The following is a 25,312-nucleotide window of genomic DNA, read 5'->3' as shown; positions in this document are numbered from 1 at the left end:
ATGAGATCACATGTAGGTGGGGGTGGGGGGGGGAACGCACGCAGGGGGTTCAGGGGTTTAAAGGAGTTTGGTGGAAATAAAAGGGGGTTGAGTGGAGGGGGAGAGAGAAAGAAAATTGCCAGGGTGTGTCAAGAATTTTTTTTTTTTTTTTTTTTTTCTTCCCCCGTCTCTCTCACGCTGCTTTGCCAGGCTGAGCCCACTGGGACCATCGACAGCGTGTGATTGGCCGAGGATGTGGTGGAATGATGGTGTTGGGATTCTGGGGGGAGCTTTGTGATTGGCTGAGTCGCACGCATGGTGATGGTACATGTGTGAATGCACACACCAACACACACACACACACACATGCACACACGCACACACACGCACACACACAGGCGGTGATGAATGCGTGGGTGTGTGTGTGTGTGTGCATCTCGACACGCATGCCTTTCCCATGCACACATCATGAGGAATTAGAGTCACACACTGCAAATACACACAAACCGTGCATTCTGGTCAGTTCATGTGTGCATAGACAAACACACACAGGCATGAAAAGACATTCTGCACATCATTTATGCATGCACATGCACACTAAAACGCAATCAAATACACATACAAATCCCCCAATCTCACACATACACACATATACACACACACATGCACCAATGTATGCAGACCTAGAAGACAATGAGGACACACGCATACAGGCAAACTGGTGCACACACATGAATAAACACACGGACACACACACACACACATACACACACACACACACACACACACACACACACACACACACACACACACACACACAGGCATGCACGCACACACACACATACACACACACACACACACACAAACATGCACCAACATCACAGACCTAAAAGACAAAGAAGAGACACACATGCACGCAAACTGGTGCACACACACACACACACACACACACACGCAGCGATATTTGCAGACATGAGAGACAAAGTAGAGTCACATGCACAAAAACCGTTTTGCACACATGAACAAACACACACACATACACACACAGGGACAGGGGACCATACAGATCTATGGAACATACAATGAATTGAAAGGCAGAGCAAAGGGTCAGGTGGTCTAAATGGTTCATTCTGCCGTGGTCTGGTTTACTAATGAGGCTCCTTGGAATGTTAGCGATCATAAGAGGACCCTCTTTCTTCCTTTCTGATGGAAATGTTACCACACATTACCAGACCACGGCAACCCCCCCCCCCTATCTCCACCCACCTCCACCTCCACCCCCTCATCCCCCCACCCCCCCCATCCCCCATCCCCCTCATTCCCCTCATCCCACGGGGAGTGACTGGTAGAGAGATTTTGGGATGGATGCAGAGACGTGTGATGGTGAGGAACTGTGTAGCTGAGGTTGAGATAGTCACAATAATTATCTATCTATCTGTCTATTTGTCTATCTATCTGTCTATTTGTCTGTCTGTCTGTCTGCCTGTCTGTCTGTCTGTCTGTCTATCTATTTATCTATCTATCTATCTATCTATCTATCTATCTATCTATCTATCTATCTATCTATCTATCTATCTATCTATTGATCCGTCTGTCTGTCTGTCTGTCTGTCTATCTATCTATCTATCTATCTATCTGTCTGTCGATCTGTCTGGCTGTCTGTCTGTCTGTCTATCCGCCTGTCTGTCTATCTATCTATCTATCTATCTATCTATCTATCTATCTATCTATCTATCTATCTATCTATCTATCTATCTATCTATCTATCTATCTATCTATCTATCTATCTATCTATCTATCTATCTATCTATCTATCTGTCTGTCTGTCTGTCTGTCTGTCTGTCTGTCTGCCTGTCTATCCAACTAACTAACCAACTGACCCATGCATCTTCACAGGGCACGGTGACCATCAACCTTGCGCTCCATCTCCCCAGGGTCCTCCAGCTCAGGCCGCCCGCCGGTCCCCTCACCCACTACACCCACTACGATGTTTTCCTGTACCGGCTGCCCCGGACCCCCGCCGACAACGGGCCCCGGCGGAGGCCCCCCGACCGCCCGCGTCGACGCAGGGCCCGGGTCCTGCGCTGGGAGGACGACTCGTACCCGCCGTCTCCCCCGTGTCCCGTCTGCAGCCCCGTCAGCCCGCGCTCCTTGCCCGACTCCGTCCTCACCCAGGGTCAGAGGTCAGGGACGAGGACTGTCAAGCCCTGCACCCCCTGAGGAGCCCGGGGCAGTGGGGTGCCAAAGCGCCCCACTGCCGCAAAGTATTTATTATATTCTATGGAGTCGTTCTGACACCAGTCCACTCAATCAAGTGTACGAAGTTCCACCGCGCCATTAAAACAACAATTTGATTTCTGTATGCAATTGATGTGTTTTTTAATTATTATATGACACTATAACAGTAATAAATTATATTATATATATATTTTTTAATTAATGATTAAAGCAAACTGCTGATGCAGGCTGTGAAATGTCAAGAGTGATGGAGTTTACTGACCTTTGCAGGGCTTGGTGTGAGGGCCGGCAGGTGCACACTGCCCCCTGCTGGTTCAAACACTAATGACATGTCGGGGTGCGCCCGGATCAACTCGGTCTTGTGTGACTTTGCTTCGTCGTTCATGTTTTATCTCGGACAAGAAACAACGGAAAACAAACACCACAAATAACGAGGAAATAACACTCACACACACACACACACGCACACACACACGCACGCACGCTCACACACACACACGCACTTGCTTTCTCGATGTTATCCTTTTAGATGTTTTGTTGGTGGTACATGCTTTTTCATTCCACACCTTCTACGTCCTTTTTTTATGTGTATTTTAAATGCACAGACCATGGAAATGTGGTATTTTTATGTCAAAGGTGGTGAAAATGACAAGCCCAATAATATAAATGGATTTCTTTAATCCTCCGCGTGCCTTTCTTCACCTGGGAAGTGGCTTCTGAAAATAACCAACGATAAAAAAACAACAACAACAACAACAACAACAACAACAACAACAACAACAAAAAACAATAACAATAACCAATCAAGCAAACAAACAAACAGAGTAACACCACATTTCATCTTTATTTCAAGTTGTTTGCAGTCGTTTGCGGGATTTTCAGGTGAGTTGCATCGAGCGCACTTACACAACGCCGCCGCGCGGGGGCGACACGCGGAAACTCAACCCAGAGCGAGAAAAGAGGCGACGAACAAGAGACCGGTCGCCGCCATGCTGTTTGCCCGGACGCCCGGAGCCGCAAAGAAGCCGAAGAACAATCCAACCGTTGTACCAAACGCGGTTTAAATGGTTTGTTTTGGGTTTTTTTTTCCCAAACCCAAAGCTGCACTGTTCCCTCTTCCCCGGAGCCATGTACGCGGAGCTCAACGCCATCCTGAACGCCGCTCCGGAGCACCTGGACCAGGTGACGACTGAGTGCGGATTTGTTTATGTGGGGGGGGGGGGGGGGGTTGAACGCATCCTTTCCGTCGTGCTCCTACTTTTCCTCGTTTGAGGTGGAGTTCGCGGCTCTCCCGTGGATTTGGACGCGGCGCGGGGCGCTGTCGTTGTGCTCAAATGCCACAGAAACCCATTTTACGCCGGGGCTCGACTGATATTGGGCTCCGACGACCCCTGACAGGGTTTAACGTGCTAATAGGTTAGCTCCACAGCCCTTGTTCGAAACACCTTCAACGTCGATCTAAACTGCACTGTAGTTTGTTTGTTTTTCTATATGTTTTTGTTATGTTAACACGCGTTTTTCACTTTTTTGGATCCACGATCCTGCCAAACAAACACACTTTTGGTGCTGGCGTCAATGGTTCCCCGAACATAAGCAACAACCCCGAATGACCGGTCTCCGAGTGTCACCAAAACGCACCATCAGATACTGTCAGATGACGTCATCGGTCCTGTCAGTGATGGCACTTTAATGGTCTCTTTTTTTTTTGTTTGTTTTGTTTTTTTTACATAGTATTTTTTTGTGTGTCACTGTGTTTACAGGGAGAGTTCATCCTGGTTTCGGACAGAAAGGCGGACGCCTCTTTCCTGGTCCATCACTTCCTCTCCTTTTACCTCCGTGGTGAGTTTTGGTATTTCCCATAGCTTTGCAACAGTAAGGGAAGACACAATTGATGCCACTCATATTAGCTTAGAACACACACACGCACGCACACACACACACACACACACACACACACACACACACACACACAGACACCATCGGCACCGGATTGTACCTCCTAGTGGAGGGACACGACTGGGGTGTGGGGTTCAGAGAGTGACTGATGAAGCGTCCCCGTTATGCCCGGTGCTTTATTTGTATAAGGAAATGGAAAACAAGTCGGACAGTCGGGTTTCGAAATACGCTGTCTGTCTACTGCCGCAGCCTTGAGCCGGACGCTCATTTGTCCTCCTTTTTAGATCATCCCTGTTTCATACTTTATCTAATGGTGTATATAGTAAATGAAAAGAAAATAGGCTATGTGTAAGTGTTGGAGCTCTTTTATTAAATAAATTGATAAAAACATTTTTTGCGGTAGTGGGCTGGCTGAGACTGATTTCAGCCTATGACGTAGCACACGTGTGGGAGAGAGGTTACTGGAACCAGGTGTGCGGCAAAGGACAGAGACGCCGCAGGGACTGTTTTTTTTTTTTTTAACCGCACGCTCTTAATTACCTCTTTATTACCGTTTATTGTTTTGATTCTTTAAGCTCATGTGAAAAAAATTTCTTTAACCTACGTTAAGTTGTTTTGATTTGAACGTGATGTAAGGCCGCCGTGGATATATATACGTCGACATAACATATTCCAACGCTCATTCGCCTCATCCAAAACAACGAGACCTGCAAGCACCTCACGGTAAGAAGATAACAGACGTGTGCGTGTTGGAAGTCTCGAATGGCGGTTCACCGGCTTCATTGGAAAGGGAGCATGTAAAGCCAGAACGAAAGTTGAAAAAAAAATCTCAACACAAAGACTTTGCTTTGTCACCGTTGGATTGGAATGGATTTAATCATTGAGTACATCGTGGGAATTGTTGTTGGGTTAAGAATGAGTGTTGAAACGCATTATTGGATTTGTGATCATTTGAAGAACGGAATATTCCCGTGCGTAGGCTGTCGCAACGAATCGTCTTGCTACTCGCTCATATAAACCTATTCTTCCATTGAAACATGCATGTACGCATGAAAAGATGCCTTGACACCGCAGCCTGTGTTAAACTGCGATATTCGCATATGGAATTTGAATACCCCTCAGTTCAAGCTTCAAGCGTCTATTAAATTACTTGAAGCTGCATATTGGTCAAGTTTCAAGACTGTGACACATATTACCTTAATGAAGGAATAATGTCTCAACACAACGGAACAGAGGAGACAAACATGCCTGAAGAAAGTGGATCTAAAGGAGATAAAATTGACTGGAAGGGCTATTGAGGCAGATCTTATTCAGCAAAGAAATGGAAGAAAGGCTAAGGTGAAATGAAGTCAAAGAGAAATAATATTGAGTCATTAATGTTGGATTATGCAAATGCTGTCATCGTTGAACAGGCTTATGACGTTCTCTGCGATTTTATTAATGGAATTTGCTTAACTGCAGGGTTCTGTTCATACGTTGCTCCCAAAGGAGGAGAGGGATTCTGATCAAAATGATTGGTATTTAGTTGGAGTGATGAAGGAATTTCGGACCATTGTGAAAAATTGGTTAAGAGAAAGTTCTATGTGTGCCCATCAAATAACAGAAATGCATTCGTCGCCTACTGCGACTACAACAATGCATGAAAGTATGACTGCTATGCCTGTTGGGATAATAATTAGAGGTGGAGCCAAAAGTTTGAAGAGCACAAGAAGCTCCAGATGAAAAGCCTCCAGACTTTCATCCTCCCTCAGACGAGCAGAAGCCAAAAGGGCAGCTCCTCTCGCTCAAGCTTCTGTCATGCACAAAAGGCATCAACTTGATGAAGTCGAAGGCTGAATTTCAAGCTAGGAAAGAGGCTCTGGCTTTGGAAATTGAAATTGCTGCTGCAAGTGCAGAAATTTATAAACTTGAAGCTTCTAAGGAGAAAGCTGATTTTCATAAATATGTTAAACAGTATGACTCAACACAAAGGTTTGTTGATGAAGAAGATGATGACGATGATGATGATGGACTTCTATATACCTCCACTGCCCCCAGCATTCACAAAGTGTACGTGCAGCCTCACCTCAGGAAAAGTACAAAGAAGGATGACCAAAATTCGGACATGTTTAAAATCATGCAAAGGCTAAATGAAATGACTGAAATGCTAATTAAAGAACAAAGACTTTCACTTCTTCCAACAAGAGAGATTTCGGTTTTTCATGGAAATCCAATGCATTACTTGTCCTTTTGTGCGTACATTTGAACACTGTATTGAAAGCAAAACTGATAATGATGGTGATAGGTTGTTTTTCTACCGGAACAGTTCACCAGTGGTAGGCCGCCAGTGCTTGTCCGCAGTTGCATGCATATGGAACCTAAAAGGGGGTTTAAAGAAGCTAAATAACTGTTGCAAAAGACCTTTGGAAATGATGTATGGATCGCTTCAGCTTATCAAGAGAAAGCACTGAATTGGAGTGCACTCAAATCAGAGGATAGAAAGAGACTTCCACATTATTCTTTGTTCTTAAGGCGCAGTTGTAATGCAATGACTGATGTTGATATGCTGCAAGACATGACCAGCCCAACACACATGAGGATGGTCATGTGTGATGGACCGGAGAAAGATGGCGCACGGTTGCTTTTGATTATTATGAACACACAAGAAAAACAGCCGAGTTTAAGCAACTTGTGGATTTTGTGGAAAGACAAGCAAATATCGCCCGTGACCCATTGTTTGCAGACATAAATGGTGCTGCAGCAATGAAAGACAGAAATGTAAGCATTAAAATCAGTGCTGTATTTAGACCTCTAAAATACCAGAAAAGCAGTTTTATGAAAATAACACAGGAATCGAGCTCTATGAGTCGGAACCATGGAAACGCTGAACCATCTGGTGAAAGGGTTTGACTCTTCTGCAAAAAGAATCACAATACGGATACTTGTAAACAGCTTTGTAATAAAATAAAAATAACAATAATAATAATTATAATAATAATAATAAAGGCATGACGAAAATGTGAACTTCTTCAAGGTGAATGGAATTTGTTTTGGATGTGTGAATAAAGGTCACTTTAGCAAAAATGTTAGAAAACACCTAAGCTGTGCAATAGGCATGTTGAAACATCCCACAACATTGCACGTCGTGAAGAAGAAAGCAGAAGCTTCTAAGAAAGACAATGTTAACGCAGAGAAATTGTCAGTGAGCAGCGCATCGGTTTCTTAGGTGAAGCCAACTGGGGCCTGTGACTTCCCGACCCTTTTCCATCATTCCCGTCCAAATAAAGCTGTCAAACAGTGACACCTGTGTGCAAACAAAAGCCTTCCTGGACTCAGGGAGCACTGCAAGCTTTTGTACTGAAGCTCTCAGGAAACTGTTACATGCAAAGGGAAGAAAAACAAAAATCTTGTCGAGAACTTTAAGTCGAGAGGAAGTCACCAATACTGACACGATGTTTTGAAATCTCAAGTATTGAGAGAAATTACCTCATGAAACTTCCATCGTTGTACATACAAGAGAAAATTCCAGTGGCCAAAGAGCAAATTCCTGCACAGAAAGCAATAAGTGAATGGGACTACTTGAATGTAGTGAAATTAGCCAGACACTGGCCTTTTGATGGGAAATGATGCACCAAATTTGATGGTGCCCTGGAAAGTCAACAGCAAAGGAAATGGGCCTTACGCAGTTGAAACCAAACTTGGATGGGTTGTTAATGGAATATTGCACAAAGACAGCCCTGAAGGAAGTACTCTGAACCACATCTTCAGTAACCGTATATAAGTAGTAAACTGAAATGATCATTTGTCTCAACAATGTAACCATGGCTTCCCTGAAAAGACCTAACGAGAAACCAGAAATGTCAGAAGATAAAAGATTCATGGATGTAGTTTCAAGCTCAGCTAAAATATGTTAGACATTACCAGCTCAAGTTACCTTTCAAACAAAATGATCCATTAATGCCCAACAATCAGCAGTTAGCTGAACACCGAGCACTTTCAGTGAGAACAAATTTTGACAAAGATGAGAACTTTCAAAGGTAATAAATATACTGCTTTCCCAGAGAATGTTGTTATTATTAAAGGACATGCAGTAATTGTGCCATGTGATGTGTGAATGAAAACGGCAGTTTTAAATCAAACAAAATATTCTCGTTCTTGGAGTTCAAAATATTGAACGTCATCATCAAAAGTGCAAGGAAAGGGCAAAGTATGGTACCTACCTCACCATAGTGTTCGACATCCAAGGAAATGCAAACTTTGTGTTTTTGATTGCCCTGCATCCTTCCAAGGAACATCATTCAATGATCAGTTGATGCAAGGACCCAGCCTCACAGGTACATGACTTGGCGTACTATTAAGATTCAGACAAGAACCAGTGGCAATGATGGCGGTGGTTGAGGGCATGTATCATCAAGTTAAGGTGACATTATCTGACTCCAGCTGCCTGTGATTCTTGTGGTGGCCTTATGGCGACATCGCAAAATTGTTGTTGAATTCTGAATGACAGTTCACCTTTTTGGAGCAACATCCTTTGCTAGTTGTGCCAGCTACGGGCTAAGAAGAACTGCTGAAGACAATGTTCAAAATGACTCGCCAGCAGCCATTTCAACGATCATGGACAACTTCTACGTTGACGACTGTTTAAAGTCTGTGTCCACTGCATTTGAAGCTAAGGCCCTATGCAGTGAGTTGATGGATTGTGTAAAAGAGGTGGTTTTAGGCTGTCCAAATGGATCACCAATGACAAATCAGTAGTGAACTCAATTCCCGAGGAAGAAAGAAAGAGCTACAGAAGTTAAAGAGAAGATTTGGATTTGGACAGAGATCACTTACCTTTTGAAAGAGCCTTGGCTGCTGCCTGGAAGGTTGAAGAGGATGCATTTGGTTTTCAAGTGACACTAAAGAACCAAGCACTCACCAAGAGGGGAGTCCTATCAATCATCAGCTTTGTGTATGATGCATTAGGATTTCTCGCCCCATATGTTGTCACTGGTTAACACCTCTTGGGAGAGCTGTGCAAGATGAAGATTGGATGGGATGATAAGATTCCTGTCACCTACCATCAGCTCTGGCTGAAATGGGTAGATGGTTTAAATCAAATGGAACATATCAATGTCCCAAGACGTATTCAACCAAAGGCTTTTGGAAAGATCAAAGAAGCCCAACTTCGTCATTTTTGTGATGCAAGTGACAAAAGGCTATGGAATGGTAACCTACCTGTTGATGACAGAGGTCAAAAACATGTCACATTCCTTATGGGAAAAGCGCTTGCACCCTTAAAACAAATAACTATCCCAGTCTTCGCATATTGACAAAATGTTGAGAACCGAATTGAGACGTGAGCTTCAGGAGCCCATGCACTCCACTGATAGCACATCAGTGTTAAAGTACATAAGAAATGGACTCGTGGCAAAAACATTCGTGGCAAATAGAGTTAGGTTCAACAGAGAGTTATCAGATGTTGGGCAATGGAGAAATGTTAACACCGGTGTGAATCCGGCAGATCATGCCTCCCGTGGCCGCACAGCAGACGCATTCACTAAATGTAACGACCGGATCAGTTCCTTTTAGTTGTAGAGGAGCCGTGGCCGGAATCTCCTGAACCTCTTGAATCTCTCGGCCGTGATGATCCTGAGGTTAGGAAAATGGAGGTGCCAAGCAACGTCATCCGGACAGCCACTCCAGATGCTATCACAGCTCTGTTGCATCGCTGTTCCACCTGGACAAAATGAAGAAGCGCAGCAGCCTGGGTGTTTAGAAGAAGAATCTTTTATTTGTCACGACAGGTACACACACACACACAATCCCATGTGAACACGAGGAGAACATGCAAACTCCACACAGAAAGGCTCCTACTTGGGAGATAACCCTCCGGAGCACGGTGCCAACTGCGCCCCAGGCGGGAATCGAACCCAGGACCTTCTTGCTGCGAGGCAGCAGTGCACTCCACAGTGACTGAAGACTTGTTGAGCAGGAAGCGAAGGCTCCAGATAAACAGGAAATGTTGATAGGATGTGAAATGACAAAGTTCGAACAATCTGTTGAACCTACAAAGTTGAGCGCTGAAAGGCAACTTGAATGTCCAATCTTTAAATTGGACCTGAAAATGGAACAAGGAGTGCTTGGAGTTGGCGGAAGACTTAGTAGAATGGCAGTGCCCGAAGAAATAAAACAGCCAGCTATTTTGCCCAGAAAGCACCACGTATCCAAGTTGATTCTTGAACACATTCACATACAAACTGGGCACAGTGGTAGGAATCGTATGTTGTCGGTTCCGCGACGGAAGCTTTGTATACCACGTGCTTATTCCTTGTCAAGAAAGGTAAGTTCTGAGTGTATAGCATAATGTCGAAGAATCTCCATGAAAATGTCGGTGAGCAAAGGATTGCTGACCTACCAGAGGACAGGCACCACAGACAACACCTGATCTACCCCCTTTTACCCAAGTAGGAGAGGGTGACTTCAGTCCTGTTGAGTTAAGGCGAGGAAGAAGCAACGTGAACGGTTATGGCGTAATTTTTTCCCCTGCCTTACAAGCCGTGCAGTCCACCTCGATGCGGCTGATGGCTGAGACAGAGATTCTGGCATCGATGCACTCAGACGTTTTATCTTCCGCCGTGTTCAAGTCATTGGAATGAGATCTGGCAATGGAACCAATTTTTTGGTTCTACAGATAGAGAATTAAGAGAGGCTCCAGGTACCTTGGATCACGACAAAATAGAGCAAGCGCTTCGACAGAACAGAGTGAGACGGACATTCAATCCTCCTGCAGCTGCACATTTTGGAGGCATGTGGGAGAGGTTGATTACATCATTGAAAATTATTTTGCGAACCATAACTAGGCAACAAACTCTTGATGATGAAAGTCTTTCCATGGTGATGTGTGAAGTAGAAGCAATATTGAATAGTCGTCCATTGACAACCAGGGCAGAAGGTGCCGATGATCTCGAACCCCTCACTCCAGATCACCTGCTTCCACAAGTCACAACCGATGCTTCCACCTGGACTTTTCGAAAGTTTTCGGGAGGTCATGGGGTGTCTATACGGCTGCGGGAATCGCGGGTGGCTGCAAGACCTTTTCTGCTGCTTGGAGGTGCCACAATTTAGTTCTGACCTCATACACCAGAACTAATTGGGACAATTTCCATGGATTAACTGGAGGACGCATCACACACACACACGCACTACGAGTATATTCCTTGAACACGCCCCGAACATCCTACTGATTAGATCCTTCTCCTTTTCTCTTCTTTACTGCCATAGCTAATTACTGTGTCGCAATTGCTGTTCCAATTTTTGTCAACTTAATTAATCAGTTTTTACCAAACACATGTTGTCATCGGATGTTTCTATGTTTGTGTTTTTCCCAGTACATGTTTGTCTCTGTTTATCTGTCTCACCCGTAGTGATTCTCCTCCTCTTGGAGAAGTAATGATGATCAGTTGTTTATAGATCAAAACATGGTAAGATTGTTCTCCAGTGAGGGGGATTGGTGGCGGTCATGTGTAACAAAAAAGCTGTTCTCTTGACGTCCCCTAGGTCGTCCACAGGAGAGAGTTATTGAAAGCTATTCTGGACTATTAAAAAAAGAGTGGCATTGCAGGTTGAGAGTTTTAACTCCACTTGCAGATCAACTTTGTCTTGGATGCAATGGAATTATACCCTGTGTTGTAGGCCAAACCTGCTGACAACACAGGTTAAAAAAAATCAATAAATAAAATTGTTCTTTTTGTGTTCCAGCCGGCTGTAGGGTGTGTTTCCTGGGTCTGGTGCAGTCTTTCAGCCACTACAGCGCTGTCAGCCAAAGACTGGTGAGTGTTTGCATTGTAAGGCTTGTGTAGGCAGCGTCTCATTTCTGTTTACAGAGATGTGTGGTGCTATATGCATGGGACCAAAGAAGGGTGGCTCTCTCTTTTGAAGGATTTTTAAGATGTAAAAAATCCTATTTACTTTATAGTATGATAAGAAATTGTGGGTTTTCTATCAACACACCAAGCTGTTGGTTACTGCAAATTTACATACATTTGTTACACACACATCACACTGACTAACCTGGACTAACCTGCAGCTATATTATTATCATTATCATTTTTATTATTATTATTATATATTTATTATTATTATTATTATTATTATTATTATTATTATTATTAGGGGTCCAGCCCACAGGTACAGCAGGGATGTTATTGCTTGGAAAAAAAATTCAAAATTTTTCAAGCTAAAACTATTTAAAACAGAAGAACGGCAGAAGCTACAAACACGTTTTACACCTCATTAGAACTGGTACGTCACAAACTTCTCATGGTTCATACAAATTGATCCACATGTGGAGCAGAAATGAGTGAAAGACCAACCAAATTTGACCCAAATCACAGACGCGGTCCGTCATGGAACACCAAAATATGTACAACAGGGATAAAGGTATCTGGAACACAACAATGACGTAAGCTACAAACGTGGTTGAGGTGTCGTTTGAACCAGGATGTCACAAACATCTTGTGGTGGAAGTTTCATCCAAAACGATCCACATACGGAGCAGAAATTTGTGAAAAACCGACCAGATTTGACCCCAAGTATTCAGGTAGTCGGGCTTGACCGACACGCCACTGTTCATAAACAAAATGAACAAGATAAGATTTAGAGTAAGACGCTTTCTGACGACATCATACCATTTACCATAAATTTGCAGGTTCTGATTTAGAATGCACATTGGCACCGTGTCCAGTGTGTGGTCTAGACCTACATCTGTACCTTCAAATATCACCAATGTAACAAATACACCTCCACGATCTGATGATAATGACCTTATTGTTGGTGTCAAATTGAAGAGGAAGTTAACTTACCAAGGCCATTATGAAATCAATGTGTTTATACAGATAAAATAAAAACAGCTTTGTTGTATTTGAGAATATATAACAAATGGTATAAGGATGCAGAATTTAACAATGAATGGACTTATACTCCTTCCAAAATTGAAGAAGATCCAAAAAACACAAACAACACTAATGAATGTGAAGTTCAGAAGATGGAAATATTGCTGAAACATTAACTGATGAACAACAACATGGAATGTTTATGGAACATGTTTCCAAGCAGTTGATATTGTACAGGAAGTGTTAGAGCAGCACTTTGATGACATGTTGTCATCCGCAGCAGCAGCTGAAGGGAACAACCCTGCACCGTTATTGGAGATGAAACCAATGAAGCAAAATGTTTCCCGGTTCTTTTCCCAAACAACAATGGGAACCTTTCATACGTGTTGCTGGCGTGAACGTTGCCGTTGCATTGGGAACAGTCACTTTAGGACATCATGAACCAGCGCTTTATAAATCCATCCAAAAATTGTAACTCGTGCTGCATTGCACAGAATCCGGAGAACTGTAATACATACCTAACACGACTAAACTGGGCCCTGTGTACTGCAGCCTGCAGCTATATTTATAATTATTATTATTATTATCATTGTTGTTGTGTTTCTCCAGGGTGTGAGCCTCACTCAGGCCAGGGAGAAAGGGCAGCTGGTTTTCCTTGAGGGACTGAAGGAATCTCTGGGCGTTTTGCTTCACACTGAATCCAACACAGAGAGCGGAGCGGTCGACTTCCTACGGTACAGACTCATTCAACAGTTACGGCTCGGTCGGGGTGTCTGCAGCTCCTTAAAGACTTAAATTCAATTTTTACAAATATTAGGACTTGAACTGTCTTAAATTTGGATTTATGAGGTCTGAATTCCAAACATTTTGTCATATTTTATTCATGTTTTTCTTTTTTTGTCAAAATGAATCATGTTCCACGTTAGGAAAATGCCTATTTTTGATCAACCCAACTCACTTTATATGCTTATCTGTAGAGAGAAATGCAAGAAAATACTTGTACTTGTCTGTGAAGTTCTGAGGGAAATAAGATTGATTTATTTCGGTTCCTAATGTCTTAACTTGCTATGTGACATAAAGGAAACTGTTATAACAACAGTTCATAGAATGATCTAGTTCATTATCCTATTTAAAACCTAATACTTACCTCTGAGCTGTACCAAATACATAGTACTTACCTTTCCTTGTATGTGTTTATTTTTGTCAATAAGACCTATTTTATATATTTTTCTGTAGTCATGATGGTTTTTGTGATCACATCTCCCAAACAGAGTCTATTCAATTCCAATGTCATTTCAATGTGAATTCTTAGTTAAATAAAGTTGATCGAAAAGCTGTTTCCATTGACCTGCTGTTCTGAAGGCTTTCCCTGTGATGGACCCTCTGCTTGTCCCTCTGTCTCCAGAGATCCCTCCGTCGGCCTGCGAGGCCTGAATGAGTTTGTACAGAGCACCTTGAGTGCCCCTGGGGGCGGAGGGGAAGGTGGTGAGGGTGGTGGAGAAGGTGGGGCGGTGCGGTGGGGACCCCCGGTGCTGCTGGTGGATGACCTGACCGTCCTGCTGAGTCTCGGGGTCAGCGTGGGCTCGGTGCTGGACTTCAGCCACTACTGCCGGGCCAGCGTCTGCTCCCAGCTCCAGGTCGGGCTCCCTCCCATGTCTCCATGTCTCCTTCCTTCTCTTTGTTGTCCTCACTCTGTGTCCCTCACATGAACCAGCTTGGATAATTGACTGACAAACCCATTTTAACTCATTTTGAGGCGTTCCTCACAACACTACGAAAAACCTCTAAATACTAAACGAGTTTATTTATTATTATTTATTTATTTTTTTTCTATTTTCCTTTAAGGTCTTGCAGTGTTTTTTTTGGGGGGGGGGGTTTTCGTGTAAAAAACCTGAGGTGTAAAACTTAAAAAAACATTAACTTCCACAGTATTTACTTTAAATTATTTTATGCAATCTTCTTAAGATACATGGGTGTGAGGTGAAGAGGTTTTTTTGTGTACACACAGTGACTTTAAAAAAAATTATTTTCCACACTAGTGTGGACAGCTACAATTTCTTGCATTGTTTTAAAATGTAATTTGATTTAGACAGAACGTGCATATTGTGCCCCCGTTGAAACAAACACCTGAACCCTGCTGTAAATTTCTCTGCTTTTCATTCAACGCTTACATATCCGTACGCAAACCTATGTCTGGGAAGTGAAACAGTGCATTGCAGTGATGGCTTCTCTTTGGCTGCAGGGGAACATGGTGATGCTGGTGCGCTGCGAAGGGGAGGAGGAGGAAGACGAGGACGATGGAGATGAAGAAGGACCCGAGAGGCTGCTGAAGGGTCTGACCCACCAGTGTAGTCTGACGCTGCAAGTGCAGGGTCTCCCCACCGGGTTCTGCAGGGACATCCACGGACAAGTAAGCTGTGTGTGTGTGTGTGTGTGTGTTAAATTAAACAATTAAACAACAAAGTCAACAAACAAGACCACCCGGAGGAAGATTGTTTTTATTTGATTCCAAGTGGTGCCAAACGCTGATTCTGCTGCAAATTCGGCCAAAATGACATTAGCTGCTATAGGCACCAGAGTCCAAGTAGCATCTAATGAGTGAATATGATTTTTTTTTTTTCTATCACAATGGTTCGAAACTTAAAATGGCCATAGTAAACTGGAGAAGGGTAAAACATATCTCTAAAATGTCAAAGTAAGTCAAAAAAAGTAGTCAATGCCAAACAATTGGGGGGGAAAATACAAAAACAATATACATCTCTCCATTCGTGAGGCTCTTCCACCAAAACTGTTGGTGTCTTGATCTGTTCTCAGGTGGAGGTCAGCTGGAGGAGGAAGCCGTGGGACGGGCAGTACGCTCAGAAGAAACTCTTTCAGTATAAGATCCACGACAAGGGAGCTTCCTTCTTCGCCCGTGGGACGTCCAGTGCCGTTCTCTAGTGGAACTCTTCCACTCGACGGGTTTTTTTTTTTGCAGTCGGTCCAGAAGAGGAAGACGCTCCGGACGCCGCCTCCCGTGGTTTGCACGGGCCGCGGCATACGGGATCACGTCCTGCTTTGGAGAACAAGATGGACGCCAGTGTTTACATGCCGGCCCCTTCAGGTCGACTGCGGAAGCCAACGCTATAGCGATCACTATAGTAAATGCTTTCTTAATTGCAGGACTACTTTTTTCGTCAACACAACTATGTATGTGGATATGTTATGTGTTTATGATCATCGAATGATATCGGAGCAGCGACAGCAGAATTTGTATTAAAGGAGTGGTTTTCTTTTCTCCATTCTTATCTCCTTTCTCCATGCCGGACGCTCCATCAGGAGTTCAATGCAGGTAATGGGGGACAAATCCACCGTCTGCATTCAGTGCAAATCTCACTCCACATTACAGCCAAAGCAACACCAGGGTTCTATTTATTTATTCATTTATTTTAATAACCTACAGTTTTATTGATAAATTCACTGTTTGTTGGGGCTGTTTCCGTTGTCGTGTTAACAGTAATATTGCCGGTGTTCACACCCGCAATAAAAACGTAGCTGGGTGACGCAAATGTTCCCGTATTTCCTACGCATGTAAAAGATCGGCGTACGCAACGATGGGAAGACAAGACGCTCGCCACAAGAACACCGGAAGAAATTGACGCAATATCAGACAAACGTAGGAGATCTCTCGAAAAAACAAAAAGCGTTTGTCTTTTGTCCGGCCATTGCACTCGATCTTCCGCCTTCGGTCTCGCACGTTTCGGCGGCTCGCCCTCACACCCGCACAGTGAGCAACACGACCCATCAGTGCCCCGTTAAACAACGCACATGCACAGGGCTCAGGCTTCTCCCCACAATGCTGCACGTAATGTTTTTTTGTCTTTTTTTTTTTTTGTTTTGCATCTCTAGAATAAGCCCTAAATGATCAACGCAAATCCAATAAAATGCACCCTGAAGTCGAGGTTAAAGGCAAAACACAAAACCTAAACAAACAAAAAAAAAACCGTGGTCATGCGCCGGTTCCGCCGCCGGGGGTCGCGGTTTCACTGTTTATCCGGCGGAGGCTGAAGGGTCCGAGCGGAGAGCGTCTGACACCCAGTAACTACTGCATGGCTCCGGGAACCGAGGCGAGGATGAGAGCCGGTCAGCCCCCGGGAGCCTCGCCGTCATCAGCGGCTGTTCTCTGGCGGGGGTTTTAATCCGGAACAATTAAGGGAGGAATCGAGGAGCGCGGGAGCGCCGTCCGCGTCTGTCTCCGAACCACGTGGAACCTGCCCAGGCAAGTTGAACGCACCCGGACCGAGCCGCGGCTAAGTAGCTAGCACGGCTAGCGTCCCGGCCGCCCCGCTTTTCTTTCTTCCCTTTTGATGGAGGATTGTTATCGAGGCAAACTCGGAACGGTCGCCGACTACAGGGTCCCCGCGGAGCCGAAGCCGCAGACGGTAGCGCCTGCCGAACGAGCGTCCCGGTACCGCGCGGGCAGAGTGCTAATGGATAACGTCGCTGGGCGCTAATCTCCCTCCCTCGGAACCGCGGCGCTCGTAGCATGTAGCTGGTAGCGTGTGCGCCTCCGCGCCTCCGGCGTCGTTTGTTTTGACGCCCGTTGGGTCGTTTGTTTTGACGCCCGTTGTGTCGTCGGTTGTTCGGCGAAGCTCATTTAATTCCGCCGACACCACGGCAGAGGCTTCCAGTCCATTAGCAGCGTGTTAGCCACCGTTAGCATGCAGCCCGCACAGCTGACAGCTAAGTTGCTGCCCGTCCTACATGTAGTGTGTGTGTGTGTGTGTGTGTGTGTGTGTGTGTATAATCCACCGTGGGGCCTTTTTTTTTTTTTTTTTTACTTGTCAAAAGTGTCTTTTTTGGGGGGCGGTGGGGGGCGGCTGAGAAGGGAGCTACCGCTCAGTTGATCGGCGGGGTGTGTGGCGTTGCATGTGCTTCCTGCTGGAGCTGATGTTGCGACAGGCTTGCATCACTCCATCATGCGAGTGGCTGTGCATGGTCACCTCCGACGCTGCTTTCACCCTTTTTTTTTTTTTTTTTTTTTAATGTGCATTTCTGACCCCTCAAAGTCATCTAATTCATCATCTAATCTTTTTTTTTAATTTTCTTTGCCCGTTGACGATGGGGTGATGTGCAAAAAAAACCCCAAAAACTTCAACAGAAGCATTATCTGACAAGCCTTACACATGTTGGATTTTAAACTCTCTGCAAAGCCAGAGGTTTGTTTGTTTTAAAAATAACCTTCAGCCATGAGGTTATTTCCCAAATGAATCCATCTCTGCAATAAAGAGAATTGATTCATCCCCAGAGGAACATTTCTAGAGTAACAGCAGCTCACATTACAATAATAGGCAATAGTATGAGTCATATAGACAATGAATGGAAAAATGGGCTTTCAATATATATAATACCGATAATACAACAAAACGAAATAAAGAGAAAATGCAATACGATGACGTTTACAATAAACATCAATTCACGTTTTGAGTAATACTAGGACTTTATGCAGGTTTGTATGAATATGTAAAAAACATATTCGGTGTGAAACGGTGGAAAGTGAAACGTTTTTCTTCTTGCGTCAACATGATCAATGTTGCGACTTTTCCAGCGCATCCTTAAATGTTTTCCCGCATGGTCCTGTATTTACCAGCCAAGTAATGGAAATAGTTAAAGATATCCCGTCGCTTCAGCCCATTGTGGTTGTTTGAGGAGACAAACAGGGGAAACTGGATCGAAGTACATTAGTCTAGTTGGTCTTGTGTTTCTTTTTTTCCATTTGCTCATCGCTAATTTATCTTATTCACGGGCCGAATCAACATTGACGTCTGGGCCACAATTTTGTCCCCGGGCCACCAGTTGACAAACCCCGGCTGCTGTTAAGAGCTGTCAAAGCATCTCGCGCGAAATAATAAGGGGGTGGATAATGACATGGATGGTGGTAACTGATTGACGAGCGGTTTTAGTTCCTTCCTCCCGTGGCTGTAAAAGGTGGTGTTGCAACACGCCGCTGCTCCGCGCAGAGCTCGTCCCTCCGCTCCACTGTCCGCGGGATCCCCCTCCCCAACCGCTGTTTGTTCTTTTTTCGTTTTTTTTCTTTTTTTAACATGAGTTTGAACACGGCCTAAACTCGTGTGCACGAGGATGTCGGTGCGGTGTTTGGCTGCTGATAGTCTCAAGGATTGTAATTGCGTTGCTGGAAAGGACTCTTTGTGCCGATGGAGGCCATACATCCCGGAGATGCCTTCAAATTGGGGATATTGGGAAGTGTGGAGAAGAGGTGAGTGGCCGGTGCTCGGCCGTTTTTAGAGGATCTCAAGTGGTGCAACATACAGCGGTGTTGTCAGCCTTTCTATAAGCGTTCCTTAATCCTCCGGCTCCTTAATTAAACTGCATTGACCCGCAACGATCTTCTTAATTGAATTTGGGTTCACCATGCAAAACATTGTGCTCTCCTTATCAGGAGCAACGTTTTTCTTTGTCAGTGTATTTTCACGTGGTCGGCGTGTTTGAGTGTTTTCTGTTGGGTCGTGGTTGTAATAACAGCTCTGGCATTGGGCACAGCTTTCTCATATTAGTGGATTTTCCAGGCTAATGCCAGAACAGTCAAAGTCTTTAGTTTGGCTCATTGTGCTTTGCCCCGGTTGCGTTCTGTGAGTAGTTAATCCCATTGCAATGGTTAAAAACATGGCAGCACCAGGTTAATAGCTGTTGTTTATTTTTCCAGACAGTTTCGGCGCTTTTAAAACTTTCCAGATCTCCATCGGGGTTCTGAAAAGATGTGGGATTCTCTGCTCACTGCTGCCCTGCGCTGCGATGAGGACGGGCTGAGGCACAGGACATGAGTCCCACTCGTTCCATTTCTGATCGGCTCAATCCCAGATTAGCTCACTGACGGACACCGCCATGGGTATACCTGGCTACACCCACGTCACCCCGGACAGCGCGGCACAATTCACACCGCCCGGGGAGGATGGCGTGACATGGAAGCGGTCGACGGTGGTGTTCCCCCGCCGCGCGGTCGTATGGACGAGAAGCTCGCTCACCCCTCCAGCGGGAGGGGGGTTGCTCCTCCCGCCCAAGGCTTCACCTCAAAGCTCCCCTTTGACCTCTTGCGGTAGCCATTGTTGTTTATGCTGCAGGGTATTAATAGGGGCAGATCAAGAGAGTCCCCGGGGGTGAGTTCTACCCACGGTGGGGGGGATGTTTCCGTCTCCCCCGGGGGGCGGAACGGAGCAGTCGCGCCGCGCTCTGCCTGCCACAGAGTGGAAAAGAGAGCGCTACGTGAACCCGGAGGCGCACGTGAAGCTCAAGAAACTCTGCGTCGGGGCGTTTGGGGGACGCGAGCGGAGCGGGCGAGCCAGGGAGCGGACCTGGCCACCGCACGGCAGGTAGGAGGCTTAAAGTACAGAGCGAGCGAGGCCAACGGGCTTCCAGGCACCGTAAAAAAAACCCAACTAATTCAGACGAGATATGAACGTGGCGGTGATCTAAATCCAGGTTGTACCTAAGGTCCTGAAATCCAAAGCATGAAATGTCTTGCGATTTAAAAAATCTAAACAAGGAAAGGAACTGAACTGTCTTCTGTGAGGGTTTAGGGTGAAACCGATCAGAAAACTGTTGCATCTCGTTTTCAGTGTTTTTGGTCGTATTTCTTCCATTCAAGCGGCTTCAGACCCTTTGCTTAACTAGACACTAATTTTGTCTTAAGTGGAGTGTTAAACATGATGGATCATGTCAACAGCTCTTAGAGGCTCTGAGTTTTAGTTAAATAGCATAATAATAATAATGCTAAACACAGGTGGCATTAAAGTTGATGTGCACAAAGAATAATATATGGATTGACATCTGTTGTTAACCTCACTTTGGTCTGAGAATTTATTTATCATCCATTTATCATTAATGAGATACTTTGAAGAAATTAATTTTTAAACTTTTTAACCTTAGTGAGACACTAAGTATATTGGTGTTTTAAGTGTTTTATAACGCGTGTGTGGCAAAAATAGTGAGGACATTACCACTCATGGGCAAAATATTGATAAACCCCAGTTATCTTGTTGATACACAATTCTGAATCAAAACTTATCTGTGAGTGACTTTTCCATGCTGAGTTACAATGCGGGTGTCAAGATCGTTTCAGAAAATTACAAATTACAGCAACAAGTTTAAGGTGAATATATTTTGTGGAACTAAAATATTGCATTGCAAGACTTTTCAGCTAGTTTTTTTTCTTATTATCTGGACAAAAATGACGAACGGGCCTGTAATAAAGTAATAAAACATGTGATAGTTATCACATAAATAGCCATATTCCTTTTCATGGTTTTATTGGCCTAATTACATTATTTGCTGTATTTTTTTACATTACAGGAAATGATTATGCTATGGCTGATTACTTTTTGGGCTTTTAAAGGCAGCCCTGCTTTAGCCTCTCTGTGTGAAAGATGGGAGGCTTGTGTTCTGGGAAGCTTGTGGGAGCTGGAAATGTGTGTCCTGTAACAAAGAGACTGTTGTCGGCTAAGGTGTGCGTGCTGTGGTTTCCGGGGTGTGTGTGTGTGTGTGTGTGTGTACCCGTGTGTCGTCTCTCTGAGTTGGACATTAACTACGGGAGCGTCCACACCTTCTGGGTTTTCTCAATGGGTTCTGTGTGCCTCAGACAGTACTGACTCACTATGCGAGGCCTGTGTGAATTGGATGCTAGGATAAACATGTCCCACGTGAGCATGTATGCCAGCACTCTTGGCATGTTTTTAATCCAGGTAGTGAGGGCGCTCTGGAAGGTCCGATCCCTCCCCTCTGAATGACATGCAGTGTGATATTACCTCTTGAAACCTGGAGAACCTTGGCCTGGAGCCATCCTCATTTTGGGCTGTAGAGCTGATGTATGTAGTAGCGTGAGGCACCTCAACTCACTATATGTGGCTCACAAGTCTCTAAATGAGACTTCTATCTTAGGATGTTCCTTGGTAAAGGCCTGCTTTCATCTGTTTTTAATTACTTGCTGGTTCCTGATCCCGTGATTTTTAAAATTTTTTGGACCAACAACTGGATCAACTAGGAGGATTAACAGAGCACATCCGATTCAATATTACATTGATACGTAAATGTTTGGTCAATAGTCAGAGAATTCAGTATTTCAATTGAATACAATTTTGACAAATTTTCCAAGGCGTACCACAAATAAATGTTCATGCTTATCTCATGTTTACCTTGTAAAATGCAAAATTACACTGCATAAAAAGACAAGATTTGCTGTGAGTACAGTGTCACCATCGATGTTCTCCGTTTGTGTTTCTTTTGGAGTTTTCCGTCATTCAAAGAAATTGTGTACTGACTGGATGAAAGCTGTGGGTGTATAATAATGATACTGGTAATGGGAGAATCGCCATTTTCCATATCTATCTCCTGTCAGAATTTGTTTTTTTCTGACCCATGTGTTTAACCGGCAGGTCCCTGGATGCACCGCGCCGCATCGTCCCCGGCCGCCCAGCGCTCCCCAATGGCCGGCAGCTGACCCCACCCCCCAGGATGACGCTGCGCGAGCGGCTCCGAGACAAGATATCGGCGGCCTTCTACCGCCATGGGCTGCTCTGTGCCTCCTACCCAGTACCCATCGTCCTCTTCACCTCGATCAGCATCCTCACCTGCTGGTGGGTACCTTTCCACATACACACTTGTCCCTAACTGGGTATTAATTGAGATTGTTTGTCTCGTGTTGCAGGAGGCCTTTTGGCAGAGCTTCACTCGAATCGTGTGGTCGGATCTGAGATAATGCCAGGCCATTCTTGAGGAAACGGTTGCATTTGAGTCTTTCAGTGCAGGAGGCAGTATTGTTTCAGAAAACCAGGATGTGACGGTTTTTAGGTAGCCAGAACAGAACTAGAACAACAAGAAAACAACGTTTAGGGGTACACCCCAGCACATGCATTTCTACCGCTTTTGGTATTTCTGGATTTGGTGCTGCGTTCATATTTAGTTTATTTTCTTTTACTATTTTGTCAGTGGGAAATGTTGTGGACTGGACATGCACATTGAACTGTATAACTTTGCTCCTCTTTGTCCTTTTTGCCGCACTTTGTTTAACAAGTAGAAACTCTGAAATTAAGATCCTACTCATGTAAAAATATACTTCAACCATAAATGTATTAACCTATATTGATTAAGCTAAATATACTACAGAACCTCTATTGATAAAGCTACAATTGGGTTTCTCCTTATTCTTGGCAGGTTCATTCTGATGTATCTGTATAGTAAAATTTATAAGTTCCAGAATTTAGAGATATTTGCATTGAAATATAGTGGAATAAAATATGAAGTCCGTAAAATAATTCATTTATTATAATAAAATTATTTATAATTGTCACTACCTGAGTTAAATGGGACCTATTATGAAAAACTCACTTTATCAGTGCTTTTCACATTAATGGGTCTCTGATGGGCCTACTAACACAAAAACTATGTGTGGCAGATCTGCCTCCCACATGCCCCCTTCGTGGCGTTTTCAGGGAACTCCTGCACAGAGACACAGACGATAGGGCTGAGAAGATACCAGTTTATTGTAGAGAAGGGGCTAGGTGGAATGCCCCAGAGCAGATGGACGCATGTCATGAGAAGGGCTCCTCTCCTGTGGGTGTGTGGGGATGGGGGTTTTACCTGTTGCTGGTCAGGCCAATCAACGACCAACAGGTATATAGCCACACTGATCCTGGGCCCCAATTACCTAGACCAAGATGTGTGTGGCTGCTCAAACAACACCATCCCCACACCACATACCCCCGACACCAAACTGAGCCCCCCCTCCCAACCAAGTAGAACAAAAAAAGAGTGGGAAAAAATGCCTGGACTCTGACACAGGGTTACTTTACCTTAAAGGACAGACTCTGAACAGGGTTTCCAGACCTCATACCAACAAAAAAGTCCAACAAAAAATAACGGGTCCCTTTCCAGGGGGCGTGGTTCCCTGAAACAGAATGGTCAATTAGCGACCCTCCCCTAGGGCGACGGCGTGGCCGGGTTTGGCTGTTGTGGGGGCTACTTGGAGGATTAGCCTGGTTGCTGGATGGTCCCGGCAGTGGATGCTAGGCGGAGCAGCTAGCTGCAGGCTACCCTCGGTGGTTGCTGCGACAGCTTCTCCCCGGTCCTCCACCGGACCCCCTGGGTGCTGCTGCTGCTGCCAGTAGAGGGAGGGTGGGTGCTGGGGCCGCCCGTTGACCCGCTGGTAGCTCCAGGGTATCTTCGGACGGCCCTTCTGTGTCCCTTCCCCTTGCCGGAGGGTCCCTGTTCATGTGCCATTGTGGCGGGACCGGCACAGAGACACAGACACAGGGTTGAGAAGATACCAGTTTATTGTAGAGAGGGGACTAGGTGGAACAAGCCCCGGAGCAGATGGGCAGCATGTCATGACCAGGGCTCCTCTCCTGTGTGTGTGAGTATGGGAGTTTTACCTGTTGCTAGTTAGATCAATCAACGAGCAACAGGTATGCAGCCACTGTGCTCCTTGGCCCCAATCACCTACACCCAGGACAGGTGTGGCTGCTGAAACCACACCATCCCCACACCACATTGTGAAATAAGACAACCCAGTCAGTTTTTTGTGACCTGTCTATTTCAGAAAACATGTAATGAAAACAAGCCATTCACATTTGCAGCCCTTATCTACGTCATTTAGGGCCTCACTAGAATAAGATACTACCGCTTTCACTTATTGTTTATGCATGGAGCAGCCATCTTGGATTTTGAGGTTGGTGAGGTTCTTTCTACTTTCTGAGTCGAAAATCCGTCTTCGGGGGCGTTGCAGTTGAAATCTCTGACTGGGAACTTGAAAATTCCGACTTCCTTGTTCAAATGGAATGCACCATAACTCCACCCATGGCTGGAGTGCCACCGGACCCGCTAGCATCGAAGCTAAGAGCTAACCATGGGAGCTGCTTTTTTGTTGGCTGCAAAGACCAGCACAAATCTTTTAAAATAAAGAGAAATTAATATCGACTGTCCGTGACACAACTGCAGTAGACGAGGGAAATGTAAGTATTAAAAAAATAGTTGTGCTGTTTTGTTTCTTTGTAAAAAATAAAAAAAGTTATGCGGCCGCACCACGCTATCCGGTCAGAGTATTTTTTTATTGTAGATGTATTTATTTTATTGCCCTTGCCTTACGGAAGTCGGAACAAACTTGAATGTTAGGCCTTGTAGAGCTAATATGAGTGAAGATTCAGCAACTGGATTGCTAATTTCTTGTCTCAGTTTGTGTGCCGCCTAAAGCCACACACACACTGAGACAGAGTGTCAGGAACAGGATGGTTTAGAGGCATGTTAGAATGGGTAGAATGCATAATCTGACTGTTACTTTCAGCAAAAAAAACCCATGTTTT

The 25,312-nt window shown here is 44.8% G+C and overlaps 2 protein-coding genes across 2 annotated transcripts in view; both read left to right on the top strand.

Moving 5' to 3' along the window:
- Positions 1 to 3,192: 3,192 nt before the first annotated feature.
- On the top strand, positions 3,193 to 16,246 carry elp6 (elongator acetyltransferase complex subunit 6). The gene is made up of 7 exons (XM_080006045.1): positions 3,193 to 3,399; positions 3,978 to 4,056; positions 11,833 to 11,903; positions 13,575 to 13,699; positions 14,371 to 14,602; positions 15,208 to 15,375; positions 15,780 to 16,246. The coding sequence occupies exons 1-7, from the start codon at positions 3,346 to 3,348 to the stop codon at positions 15,903 to 15,905; spliced, it is 855 nt and encodes a 284-aa protein (XP_079862171.1). The 5' UTR covers positions 3,193 to 3,345; the 3' UTR covers positions 15,906 to 16,246.
- Positions 16,247 to 17,090: 844 nt separating this feature from the next.
- The window catches only part of scap (SREBF chaperone), a 45,913-nt gene continuing 37,691 nt past the window's right edge, over positions 17,091 to 25,312 (top strand). The window contains exons 1-2 of the mRNA XM_080006088.1: positions 17,091 to 17,223; positions 22,391 to 22,591. Coding sequence (XP_079862214.1) covers positions 22,470 to 22,591 — 122 coding nt within the window. The 5' untranslated portion in view covers positions 17,091 to 17,223; positions 22,391 to 22,469. The remainder of the gene's footprint in view (positions 17,224 to 22,390; positions 22,592 to 25,312) is intronic.

Source organism: Zeus faber (genome assembly GCF_960531495.2).
Source record: "Zeus faber genome assembly, chromosome: 8".
NCBI classification, from domain to species: Eukaryota; Metazoa; Chordata; class Actinopteri; order Zeiformes; family Zeidae; genus Zeus; species Zeus faber.
The sequence above is the reverse complement of the archived record's forward strand: the minus strand, read 5'-3'. Positions and strand labels throughout refer to the sequence as shown.